Genomic DNA, 20,570 nt, shown 5'->3' with positions numbered 1-20,570 from the left:
GCAAGATTTTATTCTTTTTTGTGGCTGAATAATATTCCATTGTGTATATATACCACATCTTCTTTATCCATTCATCTGTTGATGGAGCTTTCCATAAATTGTCTACTACAGACAATACTACTATGAACATTAGGGTGCATGTATCCCTCTGAATTAGTATTTTTGTATTCTTTGGTTAAATACCCAGTAGTGCAATTGCTGGATTGCTTCCAACAGTATGAGGAACTTCCATACTGTTTCCACTTCCAAACTGCATCAGTTTGCACTTCTACCAACAGTATAAGAAAGTTCCCCTTTCTCCAAATCCTTGCCAACATGTGTTGTTTCTTGTGTTGCTGATTTTAGCCATTCTGACAGAGGTAGTGTGAGGTAATATCTCATTGTAATTTTGATTTGTAGTTCCCTGATGATGAGTGATGTTGAGCATCTTTTCATGTGTCTGTTGGCCATCTGGATTTCCTCTTTGGAAAAATGTCTGTCCATGTGTTCTTTCCATTTTTAACAGGATTATTAATTTTTTGGGTGTTGAATTTTGTAAGTTCTTTATATATTTTGTATACTAACCCTTTATTGGATATGTCATTTGCAAATATTCTTTCCCATTCTGCTGGCCCTTTCCTAACAAATGTTAATATTAACTAATATTAATATTCTTGGGTAGTAAGTAATATTCTCAATAACAAAAGAGAAAATGGAAGAAAAAATTCATTAAATAGGACAGTACTATCTCAATTTTGGATGCGCCCCCCCACCACTTCTTTTCCTTTGATTGCTTTTATGTAAATCACAGCCTAAATCAGAAATTTTTATCAAACTCATTTATTGAATATATTGTCTTGTAAAAGTCATTCAGCTTTTCTGATCAAAAATAGTATATGTGAGGGGTGCCCAGCTGGCTCAGTTGGAAGAGTGTGGGACTCTTGATGTTGGGATCATGAATTTGAGCTCCACATTGGGTACAGAGATTACTAAAAATAAATAAGTAAACTTAAATATAATATATGTGAAAAATGAACACAACCTTGTACTAGACTAGTGGTTCTTAAACATTTCAGTGAACTCTGGTGTTTGGAGGAGAGATAATTGAGGGACTTTTCAATGACATATTTCCCAAAACAATAAACTCCCCTCAGGATTTCATTTGACTGCCAGACAAGATTACAAACCATTTGAACTAGGTCCCCTCTAAGCTCTCTTTCATCAAGTTTACTATTTGATGCTTATGTACATTCACCAATATTCGGAAAGTTTCAGGAGTAATTTCCATGGTGCCTTCTTAAATCTCCCAAATAACTACCCAGTATAATTTTTCTTATCAGCAAGGCTAAAAATTAAGATTTAGAATCCTAAAATGCTTGGTTTTCACTGAAGAGAAGCAAAACTAACACTAAAAAAATTAACTGCAGTTAAATTTTTTCCCACTGAGAGAATGGCAAGCAAAGGTAATAAAGCACTGTACTGGGATATTTACTTTAGTAGTGTCAATTACTGAAAAATGTCATTTGGTTTGCAAACAGATTTTTCTGTTTCAGTGATATTTTACTAAAAATTAAAAATCAGTTAAAAAGAACATGAATTATGAACAATTAATAATAACAAAACATTACCTCTCAACGCTCATGCTTTTCCTATCTCCATCCCTTGAAATGAAAAAAAAGAAAAAAAGTTTTCTTTGCATTCTCAAAGAAGGCTCAGTTCCATTTAGTCAACTAAGAGGATTTAATATATCAATTACCATTTAAAAATCTCAGTAATGTTTTTTGTTAAAATTTATACACCGTGAGAAACTGAGTTTTTTAAATCTCAAAATAAAACTATCAACAAAGAATACAGATAAGATGCTAATATGATTATGTGTGTAAAGGATCCAGTCTATCTCTATCAAAGAGAATAAATATGAAAATAGGTTGATATTATAAATTGCTTCTGTTAAAAGCCTGAATATCAAAACCATGACTTATAGAAACCAATAGGAGTAAGAAGCATAATCATTGGCAGTTATACAATATATGTAATTAAATATCAATTACCTAGTTTTTGGCCATGTATATTAACTTCACTCTCTTATAGTTACTTATTACTCATTTTTACTACTCTATATAAACTTCAGTTAGAATTTGGACACAGTAGTAGGATGATTGGGAATCTAATCCATCTAGTTTGGTTGGATTCTAGCTGTCCTGATATGAGTAATTGAAACCAAAAAGCTGAAATGATATGTAGATTATTCGTTTTTCACATACTGAATGAACCTATTAGGAATAAGGCACTGTTCTAGGCATTGGGCATATAGTTGTGACCAAAACAGAGCAAGTTCCTATCCTTAAGAAACATATCTTAGTGGAGGGAGACAAGTAAACAAATACAGAAGTAAATATGGAATATGTTAGCAGTTGAGAATAACTATAGATTAAAAAATAAAGCAGGATAGGGGAATAGAGAATGTACATAGAAGAGAAGGGAGGTTTGATATATTATAAATTACCTATGCATTTCACTTCAGAGCATTACCTACATCTTTAAATACCACAGTTTAATATATGCTCTGTTATATCAAGAACTATATTATTTTCAAGCACTATGGAAATAAAAAGAGGATAATTCTTAGATTAAAGAAGAAAGTCTTATTTCCCATTACCTTCAAATATTAGACTATGCAGAGTAATGTGATTTCCTTCTCTGATCTTTCATTATATCCACTTAAGATCAAAGTCAGCTCACTATGAGCTTAAGAATGAGGAACATGGAGATACTGCACAACCTGCAATGTCTACAAGATTTAGCAGGTTTAATTATTTTATCAAACTTCTTTCATATGTCTCCTCAGTAATCTTCCTGCTTTTCTTTAGTTTAAGAATCAGAATACCAAGGAGTTATTTTGAGGGCAGGCTGACAGGATGATAACAAAATTATAAAAATAGTGCCCATTGTTAATTCCCATTCTTTTTTAAAATACCTTCTTTTCACCCACTCCCAACCGTGTACGCTTTAGCTCTAAGATACTTCTTTTTAAGACTGAGATCAGAGTGGCAGGGAAAAATCCTAGGGCCTCTCCTCTAGCTGTTTCCTCTTCTCCTACATCTTTGTATGGCTGGCCACTTCAGGTCCCTGCCTCTGGGGGGGACATAATCGTTTGCAGTTATACATGTAATTAAATATCAATTACCTAGTTTTTGGTCATGTATATTAACTTCACTCTCCTATACTTACTACTCATTTTTACTACTCAATAGAACTTCAATTAGATTATGGATCATGCCTCTGGATCATGGCTGCAACCCCCTACTCTTAAGGCCCAAGTCATTTTCCAGTCCCTTACTCTGCCTTACTTTCTTCATTTGTTTATTTGGTTACTTCCTGTTTCCCACACTATTATGTAAACTCCATGAAGGCAGGAGTTTGTCTTGTTTCCTAGTATTCTTCCCAGTGCCTAGAACAGTACCTAACAACGTAATTAGTCAGTATTGAATGAATCTGTCAATTATTTACAAATCTGGAAAAGAAAAGAAATATAGTTGTTAGTTCAGAAAGCCTTTCAAAGAATTAAAGAGATTAAATCAAAGAGATTAAATCTCTTTGCTTAAGGGGTAAATTCTGGAATATGAGCCACTTTCCTTCCTCAGCAATCAGAACACCATTGTCGTTATGTTCTAAATGAAAAATAAGACAGGTACAGAAAAGAAAGAACTCATCATGCCTCTTGTCTATCTACCCAATTGCTGTGGCCAACAGCCAAAAAGTGATTCTTTGTTCCTCTTTTCCTTTCCTCCCACCTCCAATCTTTTGACTTTAATTCAAAAATTATATTCTGGAATGAACTAGCCTAAAAAAATTTTTAAACATATTATCCTTAGAGCCTCCATGTCAATGGTTAATATTGCTATTTCAGCAAATGATAAAGAAAAAACAAAATGACTATACACATAGATACCTTGCCAGGAGTGTTGAACCTAGACCCAGGGAAATATGAAGGAAATGATGCCAAGATGTTTCAGAGAAAAGAAGAGAAAGTAATGCCCTCTGTTGGTAGAGTTCTGTACAAGTAATAACTCCAAGGGCCTTTAACATTTTCTCTGTAACTTTTCCTATGCCAGACACCTAGAAAAGAGTCAATATTTATCATTAATAAAGTTTTACATTAAGGCAAGAACAGATATTTAACCTCATTATACCTTTTATAACCAATAAAAGGTACGAATAATGTGACTATCTTCACAAGTCATGCAAGAAAACTGCTTTAATTATTTTTGGGCACATCTAAACAAGTGCTATAAGGAATTAAAATTTTTAAATTTCAGGTAATTTGAAAAAGTATTAAAAAAAGAATTCTATTATAGAAACTTAGAAAATGGAATAAACAAATTAAAAATAAACAGCAAAACTTATGAATCTTTAGTATACTATTATCTGTTGTGACCCACTAAAGCTGTTATGTTCCAAAGTTCTCTGACCCCAGAACTTTTTTTTTTTAATGGAACATCTACTCATACCTTGAAAACCACACTGGAAAATGCTGCTTTATAGTTACATGTTATATATTCTAAACTATTCAGTGATCACACATTATATTCTTTGAACTGCTTCTTAGCCTTTTGGCTAAGATCAAGTGTAGTACATTATATTCTTTGATTACAGCCTTTGTTCTGAGCATTGAGAGATTTTTATTTAAATCTACTCCTATACATTATGTTGAGCAAGAAAATTAAGCCCCCAGAACATCAAATAGTGTCTAGTGTAATTATTGTTTTTTAAAAAAGCATATATATGCAGAAAAATCTACAGGCTGTAAAAAATAGTAAAACACACCCTTTCTCTTACCCTGAGGGATCATTTTACCATTTTAAAAATAATATTTTTTTTGGTCAAAACAAATTTCTAAATCTCTGAAGTCTCATACCTATTGATCTGGTGGCACCTAGACTTTAAAACTAAAATAGTATATTAAGTGATAGCTGAAAGGACTCTTCCAAGTATTCTTTTTATTTCTGTTCTTCTTAGTAGCAGTACACTTAAAAATCTTTCATCTATTACTTTCTTAAAATTTTTCAGCAAACAAGCTTCTTAAACCTCAGTTTAGGGTTTCATACAAAGATTTCTTCAAGCCCAAACTCAATCATCCATTTTACTTCTTGCTTGTTACCTATACCTCTAGAACTTTTCAGCAAAGAATGATTATTACCATCCTAAATAGTGTCTCTTCCGAGTATATTTATATGAATACATATATGTTTATTTATATAAATAAAATTTATATAAATTCTATATAAAATCTCACCTTTCTAATGGGTAAGTCCTTGATGAAATCCATCACAGCTTCTCTATCGGGGAGAATTTGGTATTGTCCATTTGGTTTATTCTTATCACTGCATACTTTTGCTAACATTGTATTTGGGGCAATGCCTTAAAAGAAGAACACCCTGATGACTCAAAGAAGTTGACATATATGATTTTAAAATATATGATGACAATACTGAAAAAAAATGGTGAGTGCAAAACATCTGAAATGATGTGGAATGGTACTTTAAAAATAACATTTGATAACTTCCTATCTCCTCAGGGCTCGATATGATTTTAGGAAAAGGAAATGTAGTAGTTACTGTGACAGCAAAAATAAGGAACATTTAATCTCCCCATGGTATCTTATTTTATTTTTAAAAATTTTTAATGTTTATTTATACTTTTGGGAGAGACAGAGTGACACAGCATGAGTGGGGGAGGGGCAGAGAGCGAGGGACACACAGAATCTAAATCAGGCTCCATACTCTGAGCTGTCAGCACAGTTCAAACTCACTAACTGTGAGATCATGACCTGAGCCGGGGTCAGATGCTTAACTGACTGAACCACCCAGGCACCCCTCTCTCTCTATGGTATTTTAAAGTCTACGAGTAATTTATGAGTTTAAGTAATATCATTAGTTTATGTACCATTTTTAGTAGCAATACAGGGCTGACTTATAGAAAAGATCCAGGATATAACTTAGGATGGATGTTCACTCTTTGAAAAGTTCTTCTGTATAGATTATCCACATAAAAAAAATCAGGGCGCCTGGGTGGCTCAGTCAGTCAAGCATACAACTTTGGCTCAGGTCATGATCTTGCAGTTTTTGGGTTTGAGCCTCACATTTGGCTTTATGTTGACAATTCAGAGCCTGGAACAAGCTTCGGATTCTGTGTGTGTGTCTCTCTCTGCCCCTCCCCTGCTTATGCTCTGTTTCTCTCTGTCTCTCAAAAATAAGTAAATGCTATAAGAAATAAAATAAAAAATAAAATAAATTTTAAAAAATCAAATATTCTAGGTTGCATTATACTTAAAACAATGATAATAAAATACATGCATTCTTTTCATGTTATACACAAAGCAAATTAATACTTTTCAGGAAGATATTTTAAAATTTCTAGGAGTCTCAATGAGTAAGATAACTTAAAATACTCAAATAGAGTCATTAAGTGATTCATTTCTATTTTTGTACACATTCTACTAAAATTTGTTACTTATTCTCACACTTTGGCATAGAAAGGAAAGATTAATGTAATCATAATATGGCTTTTATAAGATAATGTTAAGACACAGTGATACCCTCATGGGTTACTGACATTTGTGAAGCTCTTTTTCCCTTCACTAGCTGGCCCTAGATTGCTATGTAGCTAGTTGGGGTTTTTTCTATCTTCTACTTTGTGGGTCAGCTGGGGTCTTTCCTGAACTGTAATCCTGGACAGGGCTGAAGTCTTCAAAGGGAAAACCAATAAAGCTAAACCAATTAAAATACTGAATGCTTAAAAAAAGGATAGCTACATTAGATTTATGAAAGTTTTTTCTTTGGGCTCATGGGCCTTTCTGCTGAATTCCAATTTACCTGTAGGTTCACAGTATTCTGAATAGGTAAAGTCATTAGAAATTGAAATCATAAAGGGTAAGTAAAATGTCACTATATACTTCATAACCAGAAACTACTAATATTACACTTATATTAGCCAGTCTGAAATTTTTAACTATGGGGTAGCCATCAAATCCCTTTTAAGTACCTGCACTGGCTGTCAATGTTGTTTTTTGCTCAATTCTGAAACGAATTTCCTTTACGGCTTCCTCGGCTGATGTTCCAAAAACAATCGCATTTTGGAGTATTTGAGGATTATTTTGCTCTTCAGAGTTTGCTTGGAAAGGATTTCCTTGGGGGTGCAAATCAGGAGGAATGTCATTAAAGAGTAGTGGAGGGATGGATCGCTCCTGCTCACTCACTTTATTCACTTCTTCTCCAGGTTTATCTAAATTATAAGCAGGAACAGTAATTATCTTCATAAATCTTCATAAATACAAAAGTACATACTTCATAAATTAGGTTTCCCTACATTCTTTTTAAAGACAAAGCAAATCTAGTTTAGTTTTGTTTCTCTTCTTTTTTTTTAGTTTTGTTTCTAAGAACCAAGATGACAAATGTTATTTATATTTTGTAACTGTTTAACAAAGAAAATACTGATTCTAAGTTTTTCTTAAAAGGAATATTATCTATTTCCATGGTATACACTTTAAGAAGAAACATCCTATGTAAAACTCACCAATTTGTGTACGATACCTAAATTAACTAAAATCTAGAAATGGGCCTAGTCACATTACTTCTTTTTTTTTTTAAAAAAAGCTTTTTTTCCTTACTCATTAAATTAGAATTTAGGATTGAGGAAAAATGCATTAGCAATCAAGAATAATTATGCTGAGAAATAAGTTTTTTTAGAGAGAAAAAAACCTTCCATTTTCTTCATGGAAGAAACTTTTCAGACATTAAAATACTCTCAATTTCCCTCTTTCAAATGCTGATTTTAATTTTGACTTGCTTACTTATAAAGTACCACTTTTACTAAGGGCACACTTGAAATAAATAGTAATTACTGTTGGAAGTTACGCTTCTTTAAATATACAAATTCTTAAGGTCTGATCAGATTAACTCTGGTCCAAGTTTAAGGGAAAGAAGCCTTTATTATTACCAGTAGGCTATAACCTTGAAAGTAAAATAAAAATAGTAATCTAGTTATTGCCTCATTTTAGTTGCATTTTTCACAATTGGACTGTACAATATACTCAAATTTATGCCAATATCAAAAGTGTCCTCATTAAATCCATTAAATCCATTAAAGACTACTTTCAGGGCTTAATGGAAAAGAAATGCAGTTTAAATGTATTTATAAAAATTAAGATTAACAACAGAAATTTCTGATCTCTTCATAATTTTATTACATATAAATGTTTTCTATATTAAGATAAATGCAGAAGCAAAAATTAAATTTCTGGTTTCAAGACACATATAAATGCATATTACTTAAAAAACGAACAACTAGGACTTTTAAGGAAGGTTTTTTAAAGATAATACATATAGTATGACAAACCACCAGATTAGTTTCAAATTTTAAAGCATCTAATTTGAATTAAGTTACAGAAAGATGTTTTCTAAATCTGAATTCCTAGGAAATCTGAATTCCTAGGCCATATACAAAATAAGTCTTATTTATAAACTTAACATTAGCAGTTATTTATGTGCCTCAGCTGCTTTCATTTTCCATATTCTATTTTTAAAATGATGAACATTTCAGGCACACCTGGATGGCTCAGTAAGTTAAGCATCTGACTTTGGCTCAGGTCATGATTTCACAGTTCATGAGTTCAAGGCCCACATTGGGCTCTAAACTAACAGCGCAGACCCTGCTTGGGGCTCTCTCTCTCTCTTTCCCTGTTCCTCTCTCTCTCTCTCCAAGTGGGTAAATTAACTTAAAAAAAAAATCTTTAAAATAAATAAGTAAATAAATAAATAAATAAAATGTTAAACATTTCATAAGGCATTATGACTGTGGCAAAGTTGAAAGGTCCCCTTTTCCCCATCTGTATGCGTAAAAGTCAAGGTAAAGAGAGCTGCAGAAAAACTGCAAACCAGTTCATAAGCCCCTTATACAGAGTTCCTTATGCCATGTTTTGTACCTCATGAGTCCATCACAGTACTCTTAGGTGGGTCACTGATAGAAAACCATAATAGGAAGCAAAGCATACTGCCTTTAGGTTCATTGTTAGAACAGCTGCTGAATGTTGCAGTCTCCTATTATTCCATCTGTCTAGTTCTTTGTTAGGCCTGCCTCTACAACTACTGCTACAGTAGTTTCTTACTAGCTTTTTGAAAAAAAAATCTTTATAATCCCATAACTGAAGTGATCTGAATACAAAACTAAGATTTCTTATAATCTGAAACACTAGGATGAAAGCATCCCATCTGAATGGCAAGTGCTAAAAGTATATGGTATTTCAGTTTCTTGTATTGCCTCACACTCACCATCCAGATTTATATGGCAGAATAAACATAAAATAATAATTATTGAGGCACCTAGGTGGCTCAGTCGGTTAAGCATCCCACTCTTGATTTCGGCTCAGGTCATGATGTTAGGGTTCTTGAGATCAAGCTCCGTGTTGAGCTCTGCACTGACAGCATGGAGCCTACTTGGGATTCTCTGTTTCCCCCTCTCTGTCTGTCCCGCCACCCTGCACTTGTGCACACATCCATGCATGCGGTCTCTCTCTCAAAATAAATAAATATTTTTTTTAAATATTAATTATTTTATTTGCACATAGACAAAGTACTTAGCAATACTTTTCCAAAGACTGCACCTTTCAGAAAAGAGGCAAACAGCAGAAAAATGTCTTAGACTTCAGAGGAAGATGTATCAGTCACCTGCCATGGCTCCAACTTACTACTGACTGCTTCCCATGGCATAATGTGAAATCAGGTATGCTGAAAAGTCCAGCCCACAGGGATTTATATATGAGGGAAAAAAGCTAAAACTATTTAAATAGCTTAAAAATGTGAAATACAAAAAAGTACATAAATAACTATATTAAAAATTCACATGCTCAAAGTGAGTTTGAATGTAGTATAATAAATGAAAAGAACGGTAGTAGAGAATGAAAACATTTACCTTAGTCTCAATGTAATTTTTTAAAATATATTGTGAAAATAATTGTTACAGGAGACCCTCATGGAGATGCTCTGATACAACCTTTGAATGGTTCCCCCACCTTCTCTTGTGAAAAGTAAGGAAATAAATTAAGATATAAAGCAAACATGACACCAGGTTTGTGCTGCTTCCCCCAAACAATAAAGTTATACTACAGAAAATCTTTTGCTCTAAGCCTCTGTGTCCAGGAATCATGCTTGTTTATCGTTTAATGTTTGTATTAAAGAGAGAGACCTATTCCTTAGAGTTCTAAATAAGATGGTGAAGTTGTGATCTGATGTCCCCATTAAACTTGCTCTAAAGATGTGACCTCTAAACAATATGAGAGAATTTTATGTCACTGAAGAAAACCCACCATTTTTATGCCATCAAAGATCCACCATTGTTGACTCAGGGAAAGTTACAAATGGGTTTCGCTACCACTGTCTGTCCCCCCAACCCCGAAGAAGTCAATGAGTTGTGCACAGGAAATACAGTTGTGGGTTGTGAACAAACTCTCTGTTTCTACCTTTTCATCCAGGTCAATTTTGCTCAGGGGTCTAGGACAGCTAAGATATCTGAAGTAATCATACCTCTGACAGAGGGCTGAAAGTAGTATGCATAATATCTACATGTTCCTTGACAGGGTTCTGGATAGGCAACAAAGAGACCTTGAAAAAACCCTTAGGGTCATGAAACTTCTATTTCATTGTATACAAAGGAATCAAAATAAGGTCTAAACCAAAGAAGAGAGTTGGGAATCATGACTTTTGGCAAGGCTGAAAACAGTCATAATCACTGTATAACCAGATTATAGATAATTTGGAAAACAAGAGGGAAAAAACTCACCCAATGTTTTCATATGTTTCAGGTCAATTTTTAAAAACTCTATTATCTGTTAACAACTACAACAAAAGACAACCTCCTCAGATTCAATACAACCCAACATTTTCTTAATTAGATCTTAAGAAAAGAACTGCTATGAAATTACTTTGTTTAGGGATTCTGCACAGTTTTTTGTTTATATATATATAATTTATTGTCAAATTGGCTAACATACAGTGTATACAATGCGCTCTTGGTTTTGGGGTAGATTCCCATGATTCATTGCTTACATACAACACACAGTGATCATCCCAACAAATTCCCTCCTCAATGTCCCTCACCATTTTTCCCTTTCCCCCAAACCCCCATCAACCCTCAGTTTGTTCTCCGTATTTAAGACTCTCTTATGGTTTGCCTCCCTTCCTCTCTGTTTGTAACTACTTTTTTTCCCTTCCCTTCCCCCATGGTCTTCTGTTAAGTTTCTCAAGTTCCACATATGAGTGAAAACATATGATATCTGTCTTTCTCTGACTTATTTCACTTAGCATAATACCCTAGGAAACAATCAACAAAACTAAAAGGCAACCGACAGAATGGGAAAAGATATTTGCAAATGACATATCGAATAAAGGGTTAGTATCCAAAATCTATAAAGAACTTACCAAACGCAATATCCAAAAAACAAATAATCCAGTGAAGAAATGAGCAGAAGACATAAATAGACACTTTCCAAAGAAGACATCCAGATGGCCAAGAGACACATGAAAAGATGCTCAACATCCACTCATCATAGGGGAAATACAAATCAAAACCACACTGAGATACCACCTCACACAGGTCAGAGTGGATAAAATAAACAACTCAGGAAACAACAGATGGTGGCAAGGATGTGGAGAAACAGGAACCTTCTTGTACTGTTGGTGGGAATGCAAACTAGTGCACACTCTTAAACTCAAGAAATTTAACAATCTCATTTGGTTTAAAAGTGACATTCTACAAATTAAACTTAGAAATTCCACTAGTACATTTTAAGTTTCTGATTTTTCATTTTTAATATTTTTTCATAATAAAGGTTTAACTAGTCCTACCATCTATGGATGCTAATGCATTAACTGGGTTAATTCAAAGGGCTTTTTGTTTGTTTTTTAGTTTGATCATTCTAATTAATTGCTTACCATTTTCTAGAGAGTTCCCTGTTTTGATGAAATACTTCCTTTTGTCCTCAGGCCAATTTTGTCTTTCCTGTAAGTGCTTTGTTATATTCAAGTAGGCTTCATCAAGACTCATGGCCATAAAATTGGGATCATAATCAGCAAGTATTTCCTTAACCTTCAAAAGGAACAAAATGGTTTAAATTCTGCTGCCACAGCAAAACCTGTCATATAACAGCTGATAAGAAACATTAATATTCTTACTTCGAAATATAGCAAAAATCCTACAATCAATAGCTCATAGATTTAGGGAATAAATAATTTATTGCTAGGGCAAGTTTGTTCAAATTCTTTTTTGCATTAAAATAGATCATGAAGGCAGAAGACCATGAAACAGCTTCATTTGATATAATCTCTATTCAGCCATCTTTATCTAGATATAATAAGTGACTCAAATAAATCTCAGACATCCTTCTGCTGGCACAGAAAGAACAGTTAAGTAACATAATTTTAAATAACTGGTCAAGAGTAGAAGTGGTAACAATAGGACCCTGCTCCCTCTCACCTTTTATGATGGTTTTTGTTCATTTTATTTATTTCTTTATAATGTTTTTTAAGTTTATTTATTTTGAAAGAGACAAGAGAGAGTGAGAGGGGCTGAGAGAGAGAGGGAGAGAGAGAGAATCCTAAGCACGCTCCATACTGTTAGTACAGAGCCCGATGTAGGGCTCAAACTCATGAACCATGAGATCTTGACTTGAGGGAAGATCTAGAGTCAGACACTGATCCACCCAGGTGCCCCAATGGTTTCTGTTCCTTTTAGAAAGCAATAATCTTGGGGCACCTGAGTGGCTCAGTAGGTTAAGCATCTGACTCTTGACCTTGGCGCAGGTCATGACCTCAGGATTCATGAGATGAAGCCCCATGTCGGGCTCTGCACTGACAAACCAGAGACTGCTTGGGATTTTTTCTTTCTCCCTGACTCTCCCCCTCCCCCACTTGCCCTCTTGAGTGTGTGTGCTCTCTCAAAACAATTAAACATTTTAAAAAAATAAAAAGGAATAATCTTACATAAAGGTACTATGATGCTTTAGAAAGTAGTTCTATTTTAATTAATTATAATATGTACATAAAACTCCACTCAAAACATACATTAATGCATGTATCCATTCAGAAAATAAAGCTCAATTATCGTGATTTGGAATGGGAAAGAGGACAACTCTACAGTGGAAGTCTGTGACTATATTAAATTATGAGGAAAAGTCTGGAGCTGCATCTTGAGATAAAAGAAATGAAGAGATCAGAATTTCAGTATGATTCCAGAAATGACTTTTATATAAGACAGTTTTATTATGTGAAACTATGAATTTTTTTAACCACTGAAGTATTACCTGAAATTAGAGGAAGTAGTTGCCAAAATAATATATATATTTGAAAAAAGTATTTATTGAATTGTTATACTTCCATCTAGTATTTAAAATCTGTCTGCTGTATAATGAGAACTTTTTTGAAGTTTTATAAAAAGAAAGCTTTTTAGCTTATTTTAATTATGAACAGCTGTGTCAAAGGTAATTTTAGAAAATGGTGATATAAAACTTGGCCATGCTTTACTCAGAGAGTACCTTAATTAGCTTTGTTCTTGTAGAAGAAACCAGTTTTATAATGTACTCAAATGGAATCTTTCTAGTGAAAATGAAACTCTGGAAAGTCTGTAGTTGGCAGCCAACTACGATTATTCTGAATGAGAAGTACTCCCTAGAGACACGGAGTACTCACTAACTTCCTTTTCATAGGATACTGCTTCAAGAACAAAAATAGACATGTTCCAGTAAAATTCAAGCACTCTGCCTTCCAGAACAGTTAAAGCTGTTCCATTCTTTTGGATAAAATAAAAATGGCTTTTCCTTAAACTTTTAAACCAAGCCACACATATTAACACCCTTATAGTCAGGGAATTTGTGCTGTAGTTCATTTACACATAAGAACTCACTCGTTATCTGCAAAAAAACTAGCTAGATCCTGCTCAAATTTGAAAGATTTCTTCAATATATGTAAGACTGCAGGAAACTAAAAATAATTCAGGTCTTATCATATCATCTGAAGTTTTAATGAGTTAAATAAAGTAGGACACAAAAAAATCCTTTCTTACAAGGTTTTTGAAGGATTTTCAAACTTACTGAAAGCCTACAATATTTACGGGTAGCATTTCTACCCTTTTACATTAGGAATACAGTAAAAGACATAAGCAGTAACCACCTGTGAACGTGCTTCCCCCTTCACCACCACCTTTTCAGAGAGAGACAAAAAGCACTTGCTGCCACAGACTGTTTTTGAAAGAATGAAAAAAAGAATTTGCTTTTTTATTTGGGGTAGAGCACCTTTTTAATTTTGGTGGGAGTCATTTCTAGAGTACATGAGGTGGAAAACAAATAAGAGGAGCAAATCTAAAGATTCTTCACATGACTAAATGGTACTAAGTGCTAGCTCATAGTTTCTTAAGGGTTTCAATTCAGACAGTCGTCTTTAACACTGTATTGTACTACAGTAGGCTAAAAGTGTTTCAAGTAGTATTCTAAAATTTTAATTTATGACTTAAGTTTTAGCACTAGCATGATAGTCCAGTTATCAAAAATAGAGAAAAATAGCAGCTTTTCCTATAAGACAGTTTAGGCAATTTTACTGAATTAAATCTTTATATTTCAAAGACCCTTTTCAAATCAAGATTATTCCGTTTTTTCTTCCATTATCAGTCTCTTGGACACTAAATGCTTATAAGCATCTTCACTAGACTATGAGGCAGGAAAACAGTTAATCAAAATACAGGAATTTTATTATTGTTTAAAAACATTTGATAAAAAAATTTATTCGCAAAAGAGCTTGAAATTAATAACTTGAGTAGATTATATAAATTATAAATATAAGGTGATTCTAGAAAGATATATTTTGTACAGTAAGAAAAAAACAGCTGAAGTTAATGTAGGTTAAAATTAAGGCAATCCAAAGTTTTCTGGGGAAATAAGAGCTTCTAAACAGAAGAAAAAAAATATATGGAAAAGCAAATATCTGGGAAATAGAAGGGTGTACTCTGCATACTCAGCTCAGTTTTCCTTTTTTTTTTTTGTTAATTTTTTTAAATGTTTCTTTATTTTTGAGAGAGAGAGAGACAGAGCATGAGCAGGGGAGAGGCAGAAAGAGAGGGAGACACAGAATGTGAAGCAGGCTCCAGGCTCTGAGCTGTCAGCACAGAACCCGATGTGGGGCTTGAACTCGTCAACTGCGAGATCATGACCTGAGCTGAAGTCAGATGCTTAACCAACTGAGCCACCCAGGCTCCCCTCAGCTCGGTTTTCAATAAATAAGCTGGACAAGTGATAGAGAGGTAAGATTTAAAGGGATAAGCTAAGACCAAATTATGAGGTGCTAAGGCATCTGGACTTGATTCTGTAAGTGAAAAGAAATCAGTCAAAGTCTGTAATAGGAGTTCATCAGACTTACCTCTCTACTCACAGCTTGGTATTTGTCAAAGTTTGGGGGCACTATAGTGAGTTGTGGGCAGAGTCTTTTAGCAATAAATCCTGGCATAGCTGCACGAACACCAAACCTCCTTGCGTAGTAATTCGAGGTAGACTGAAAGAAAACAGACCACATAGGAAAAAATATACAAACCTAAATGGACACTTGATCAATACGTTCATAAGAAACACATTACTGATGTGTATTTTCAAGTCAAGGACATTTCTTTTATAGGCCACTGCCTCGAATTGAGCTTTGACTTTATCCTATCATACTATTATACCATGACCCTCTCTCTCACTGCTGTCTCCATATTTATAACATGATACCAGGAAATAAACAAGACTAATAAAAAGGTTCTCTTATATTTCCAATAACTAATCTTCACTTGTTCTTTTTTTTTTTTTTTTAAGGGCCATGAGGCCATGAGTTTATTTTTTTGGAGAAATAACACACACGAGCGAGTGCATGAACAGGGGAGGGGCAAGGAGAGAGAGAGAGACAGACAGAGAGAATTCCAAGCAGGCTCCACACTGTCGGCACAGAGCCCGATGCAGAGCTCGAAGTGGGGCTCGATGTAGGGCTCGATCTCACAAACCAAGAGATCATGACCTGAGCCAAAATCAAGAGTTGGACGCTTAACCGACTGAGCCACCAGGGGTCCCTAAACTTTACTGGTTCTAAGGCATACCTAATATAGTATACAGCAAAGTTTGGATGATGGTGGGTGATGCTACACGGAACTAATAGTTATAAAGTAATGACGCTACATGGAACTAATAGTTATAAAGTAATGTTATAGTACAAATAGATGTTACATGAAAGTAATAGTATAGAAAGTAATAGTATAGTATACTAGTATAGATTTGGAATTTGCTATACTTGGGGTTTGGGAAATTTTTCATTTACAACAAAAGTCAAAGGTTCTAATATATTGTCAGCCAAATTATATGTCAAAAATGTAAGTGAATAAAGCTTAAAAGAACTTTGAAAATTACGTTTTATTTTTTCAGGCTTGAATACCCTTTTTGGTGAAACACTTTTGGTGAAAAAATTATGAAAGTCAGAAGGAGAACATTACTTTTAAATCTTGTTGATGATGATACCACACACAGTACCATTTCCAAAAAAATTTTATCACAAGTGACATCTTTGAAATCTCAAGTGAAAATTCAAAGGAATGCAAAACAGAATCTACCATATGAAAGGGATTACTTCAGAATAACATCAATTTGCCATTAATGGTTTTCAAATGGCATTTAATAAAAATCTTGATAGCACTCCAAACTATGCTAATCTTTGGTCAGTATTCTGGAACAGCAAATGCAGATAGCACTAGAAAAACAAATCAATATGTTAAATATAAATAAACCTAATGGAATTGATATGAAAGCTAGATCTGTAGTAGAGCTGAAACAAAATTTATAATACAACTTCCTTTAGCTTTCAGGTTTGTGTTAGGTAGACTACATGTAAATCACAGCCACAGTATTTTAGAGTTCCTCCTATCCAAGGGTGGGCTCCAGTGTCTCATGCCAAGTGACTAGCACTGAGACTTGCTTTGATCAAAAAGATGTGAAAGAGTGACATTATGTGAGTCTTGAAACCTAGGTATTATGAAGTCTGCAACTTTAGCCTTTGCTTTTTTGGGAAGCCAGCAACTGTGTAAAGATCTTGGGTTAAACTGCTAAATGATGATGATGTACCATATGGACAGAGGAATGCTCAATGGCTGGAAACCATTCCAGCCACCTTGGCTGAAGGGCCAAGCATGTTAGTGAAGCCATTTTGGATCCTCCAGCCCCTGCTAAATAGCTCTAGACAACCTCAGGTAGAGTGGAGTTATCCCCATTGTACTCTGCTTAAATTAGAGAATCATGAACAAATAAATGGTGTCCACTAAGTACTTGGAGGGGTTTGTTATGCAGCAATAAATAACTGCCACGAGGTCTAACTATAAATCCCAACTTAGAACATTTCAAGGATCTACCCAATTCATCAAAAAAGAATTTTTTTTTTAATGTTTATTTTTGAGAGAGAGAGAGAGAGAGAGAGAAAGCGAGCGCTAGTGGGGGTGGGGCAGAGAGAGAGAGAGAGGAAGACACAGAATCTGAAGTAGGCTCCAGGCTCTGAGCTGTCAGCACAGAGCCTGATGCGGGGCTCGGACTCACAGACTGTGAGATCATGACCCAAGCTGAAAAGTCAGACGCTTAACCGACTGAGCCACCCAGGTGCCCCAAAAAAGAATTCTAACTGTAACAGACTGGAATAATCAAACATGTGCTATCACTACCATTAATTTCTAAATATACTTTTATGAGTTTAATAGAACAATAGCAATTATACTTCAAATCTCATTAGAAGGGAAGTCTATTAGCTGAGCACACAAAAGCAATAATCTTTGTTTAAATATGGCAAATAATCATTTTGAATTTGGAAATAATAACCCATTTTTACGAGGACAGAATTTATAGGAAAGAAAATATTTTGCAGATCTAGCAATGGCTTTAGCTTTAACATGGCTACAGTATGCATTCGTGTATGTATATATACACACACATAGATAATTTCACATAGATTATGATATATGTTCTTAAAAATAAATTCATTTTTTCAAATATAGGCTGATTATTTATAGGAAAAGGAGAGTAGTCTTGCCATAAACACTGTTTTGAAACTTCAATTGTTAGTTGTCTGCATACTTATGGGAGCAGAGATAATGAACAAACAGATTATAGTTTTATAATACAACAGTAACTCAGTAGGAAGCAGATTTATAGCTAAGGCATTTGAAAGAGTTAGAAACAGGGTAGAACTCTCTTTGTTTCTCTTATAGATATGTTTTTTTATACCAAAATCCATCTATTCCAGGTGTTATTTCTAATTCCCCACACAGTTTTAGCCACATATAGCAATCCTGGCCATCTTTACCTTCTACGGTTAGGATGGCAATGAGGGAGAGCAACATGGCAATCACAAAAGTTAAGATTCTAAGCCATGGGAAAAACTAATTACAGTCCTATTTTAATGAAGTATGTTACTCTAGAACTAAGGTTGGGAAACCTTTTCTGTAAAAGTCTGGATAGTAATTACTTTAAACTTTGCAGATCATAGGGTCTCTGTTGCAGCTACTCAACTCTGCTCTTTTAGTATTATTATTTTTTAATCGGAGAGAGAGATAGAGAAAGCATGCACATACAAGCAGGGAAGAGGGGCAGAGGAAGAGAGAATTTTAAGCAGGCTTCATGCTCAGCGTGGAGCCTGACGTAGGATTCAATCTCACAACTGTGAGATAATGACCTAAGATGAAATTAAGAGTTGGCCACTCAACTGACTGAGACACCCAGGAGCCCCTCAACTCTGCTCTTTCAATGCAACAACAAATGGATGGCACGTGACAGAGTTCCAATAAAATTTTATTTACAAAAAAAAGGACTAGATTTGGCCTGCAAGCCACTGTGTGCAAGCCTGCTTTAGAATAACATTTCCTTTTCTTTCTTCTCCAGTTCTCTTTAACTAGAACAGTTACTTCAAAAAATATAATTTGCAACAGAAAGATACAATGTCACTCTACCATTCACCAGGTTTGTAATTTTGGGGAAGTTTTTAAACACCCCTCTGAGTTAGTTTCCTTGTCTGTCAAATGGAAATAAAAATTTCCTGAAGTGATGTTGAAAGGATTCCGTAATTGAGCACATATAAAGCACACAGAAAAACGCCCAGCAAACTGGTAAAGCTTACCAAAGGCTTCCCCTTCCCCCTTCATGAACCAGTAAGCTTTACTTGAATATGTTATGAAATTTCCTTTTTTGTCTTTGATCTTTACCTACTTACCAACATCATCATTGATCCTACAGCAATGGGTTTATCCTTCAGTTCTGGATTGTCCCTCATTTCTACAGCTGCATAGAAAGCATCCATGTCAATGTGCACTATAGTATTGTTCAGATCCCGGCTCTGTTCTAATTCCATTGCAAATCTGTCAACCTTAATTTTTTAAAAAGTTAACATATTTTTAGTCAACATGATATCAAAACACCATAATCATAACATTAATCTCTCGTTTAGTAGGTATCTATCTCTGTCCATCTATCCATCCATCTTTCCACCCACCCATTGACCCACCTATCTATGTATACATTTTTTTGTTGAAGTTTCTTTTTTATTTATTTAACTTTTTTTTACTTAATTAATCTCTACACCCAACATAAGGCTCAAACTCACAACCCCAAAGTCAAAAGTCAAAGTCATATGTTCCACCGACTGAGCCAGCCAGGTACCCCTATCTACTTACACTTTATTGTTGTTTATTAAGGCTGATAATTGCTTCTATTTTCATGAAGATAGGGAGTTCATTCTCAAATATCTTACCCTACCAAGTCTTCCATCTCTCACTCACTACAATCACATAATAGGTACTTAATAAATATTTCTTGAATGAATGAAATATTGTAAGTGCTTGTATCAAATGATTCTTCTGCTTTATAAATTTGGACATCAACTAATGGTAAATAAAAGCTTCGGTAAAATAAACAACTCTCACTGACTCATAACATTAACATTTTAAAGTAGCAACAAAGGAAATCTACAACGAAAGATTATATACTTCTTTGGCATATTACCTTTATGCTGAAGAGTACTGTACAAGTGAATGTACAAATCATAATGTAAACATTCACTCTGTAGAACTGTTTTTATAAGGCTAAAATTTGGTAACCGTTAGTCAATACAAATCAAAATTGAAAATTTAAGCTATAATTTATTCTTTCATGAAATCAATATATACGTCAAATATAATAGCCAAGAAACTTATCTTTAAAGCATTTTTATTTCTCTAGAGAGAAAGAATTGGATTGATAAGAAGAAAGGGAAATGAAAGGAGGTAAAAATAACCAAAGTATGGCAGGCAGTAAGAAAAAGGTTTATGTAACAGACAGACCCATTTCCAAGTGTTCCTTTTTTGTGGCCTCTACTATAGAGGCTGAAGAGAAAAGAAGCTAAATATGCTTCCCAGCTTTCCCCGTAGCCGAGGGTGGTGGTGTGACCATTTTGATCTATGATCACTTTGAATAAGATGGAATACATAAGGAGCATGGAATAGTGGCTAGCAAATGG

The 20,570-nt window shown here is 34.3% G+C and overlaps 1 protein-coding gene across 8 annotated transcripts in view; it reads right to left on the bottom strand.

Moving 5' to 3' along the window:
- Window positions 1-20,570, bottom strand: part of POLK (DNA polymerase kappa) — a 72,924-nt gene that overhangs the window by 13,020 nt on the left and 39,334 nt on the right. For 6 of the 8 annotated variants that reach the window (XM_006927792.5, XM_019835670.3, XM_019835662.3 and 3 more), the window contains 7 exons: window positions 19,290-19,442; window positions 15,438-15,569; window positions 11,967-12,120; window positions 7,024-7,263; window positions 5,276-5,400; window positions 3,932-4,098; window positions 1,608-1,640 (listed from right to left, as the gene is read on the bottom strand). In XM_006927792.5, coding sequence (XP_006927854.1) covers window positions 1,608-1,640; window positions 3,932-4,098; window positions 5,276-5,400; window positions 7,024-7,263; window positions 11,967-12,120; window positions 15,438-15,569; window positions 19,290-19,442 — 1,004 coding nt within the window. The remainder of the gene's footprint in view (window positions 1-1,607; window positions 1,641-3,931; window positions 4,099-5,275; window positions 5,401-7,023; window positions 7,264-11,966; window positions 12,121-15,437; window positions 15,570-19,289; window positions 19,443-20,570) is intronic. The other 2 variants (XM_006927793.5, XM_019835667.3) reach the window with 2 other exon arrangements.

The sequence above is a fragment of the Felis catus genome, chromosome A1 (assembly GCF_018350175.1).
Source record: "Felis catus isolate Fca126 chromosome A1, F.catus_Fca126_mat1.0, whole genome shotgun sequence".
Lineage (NCBI taxonomy): Eukaryota > Metazoa > Chordata > Mammalia > Carnivora > Felidae > Felis > Felis catus.
Note: the sequence above shows the minus strand (reverse complement) of the source record. Positions and strands in the feature narration are given on the sequence as shown.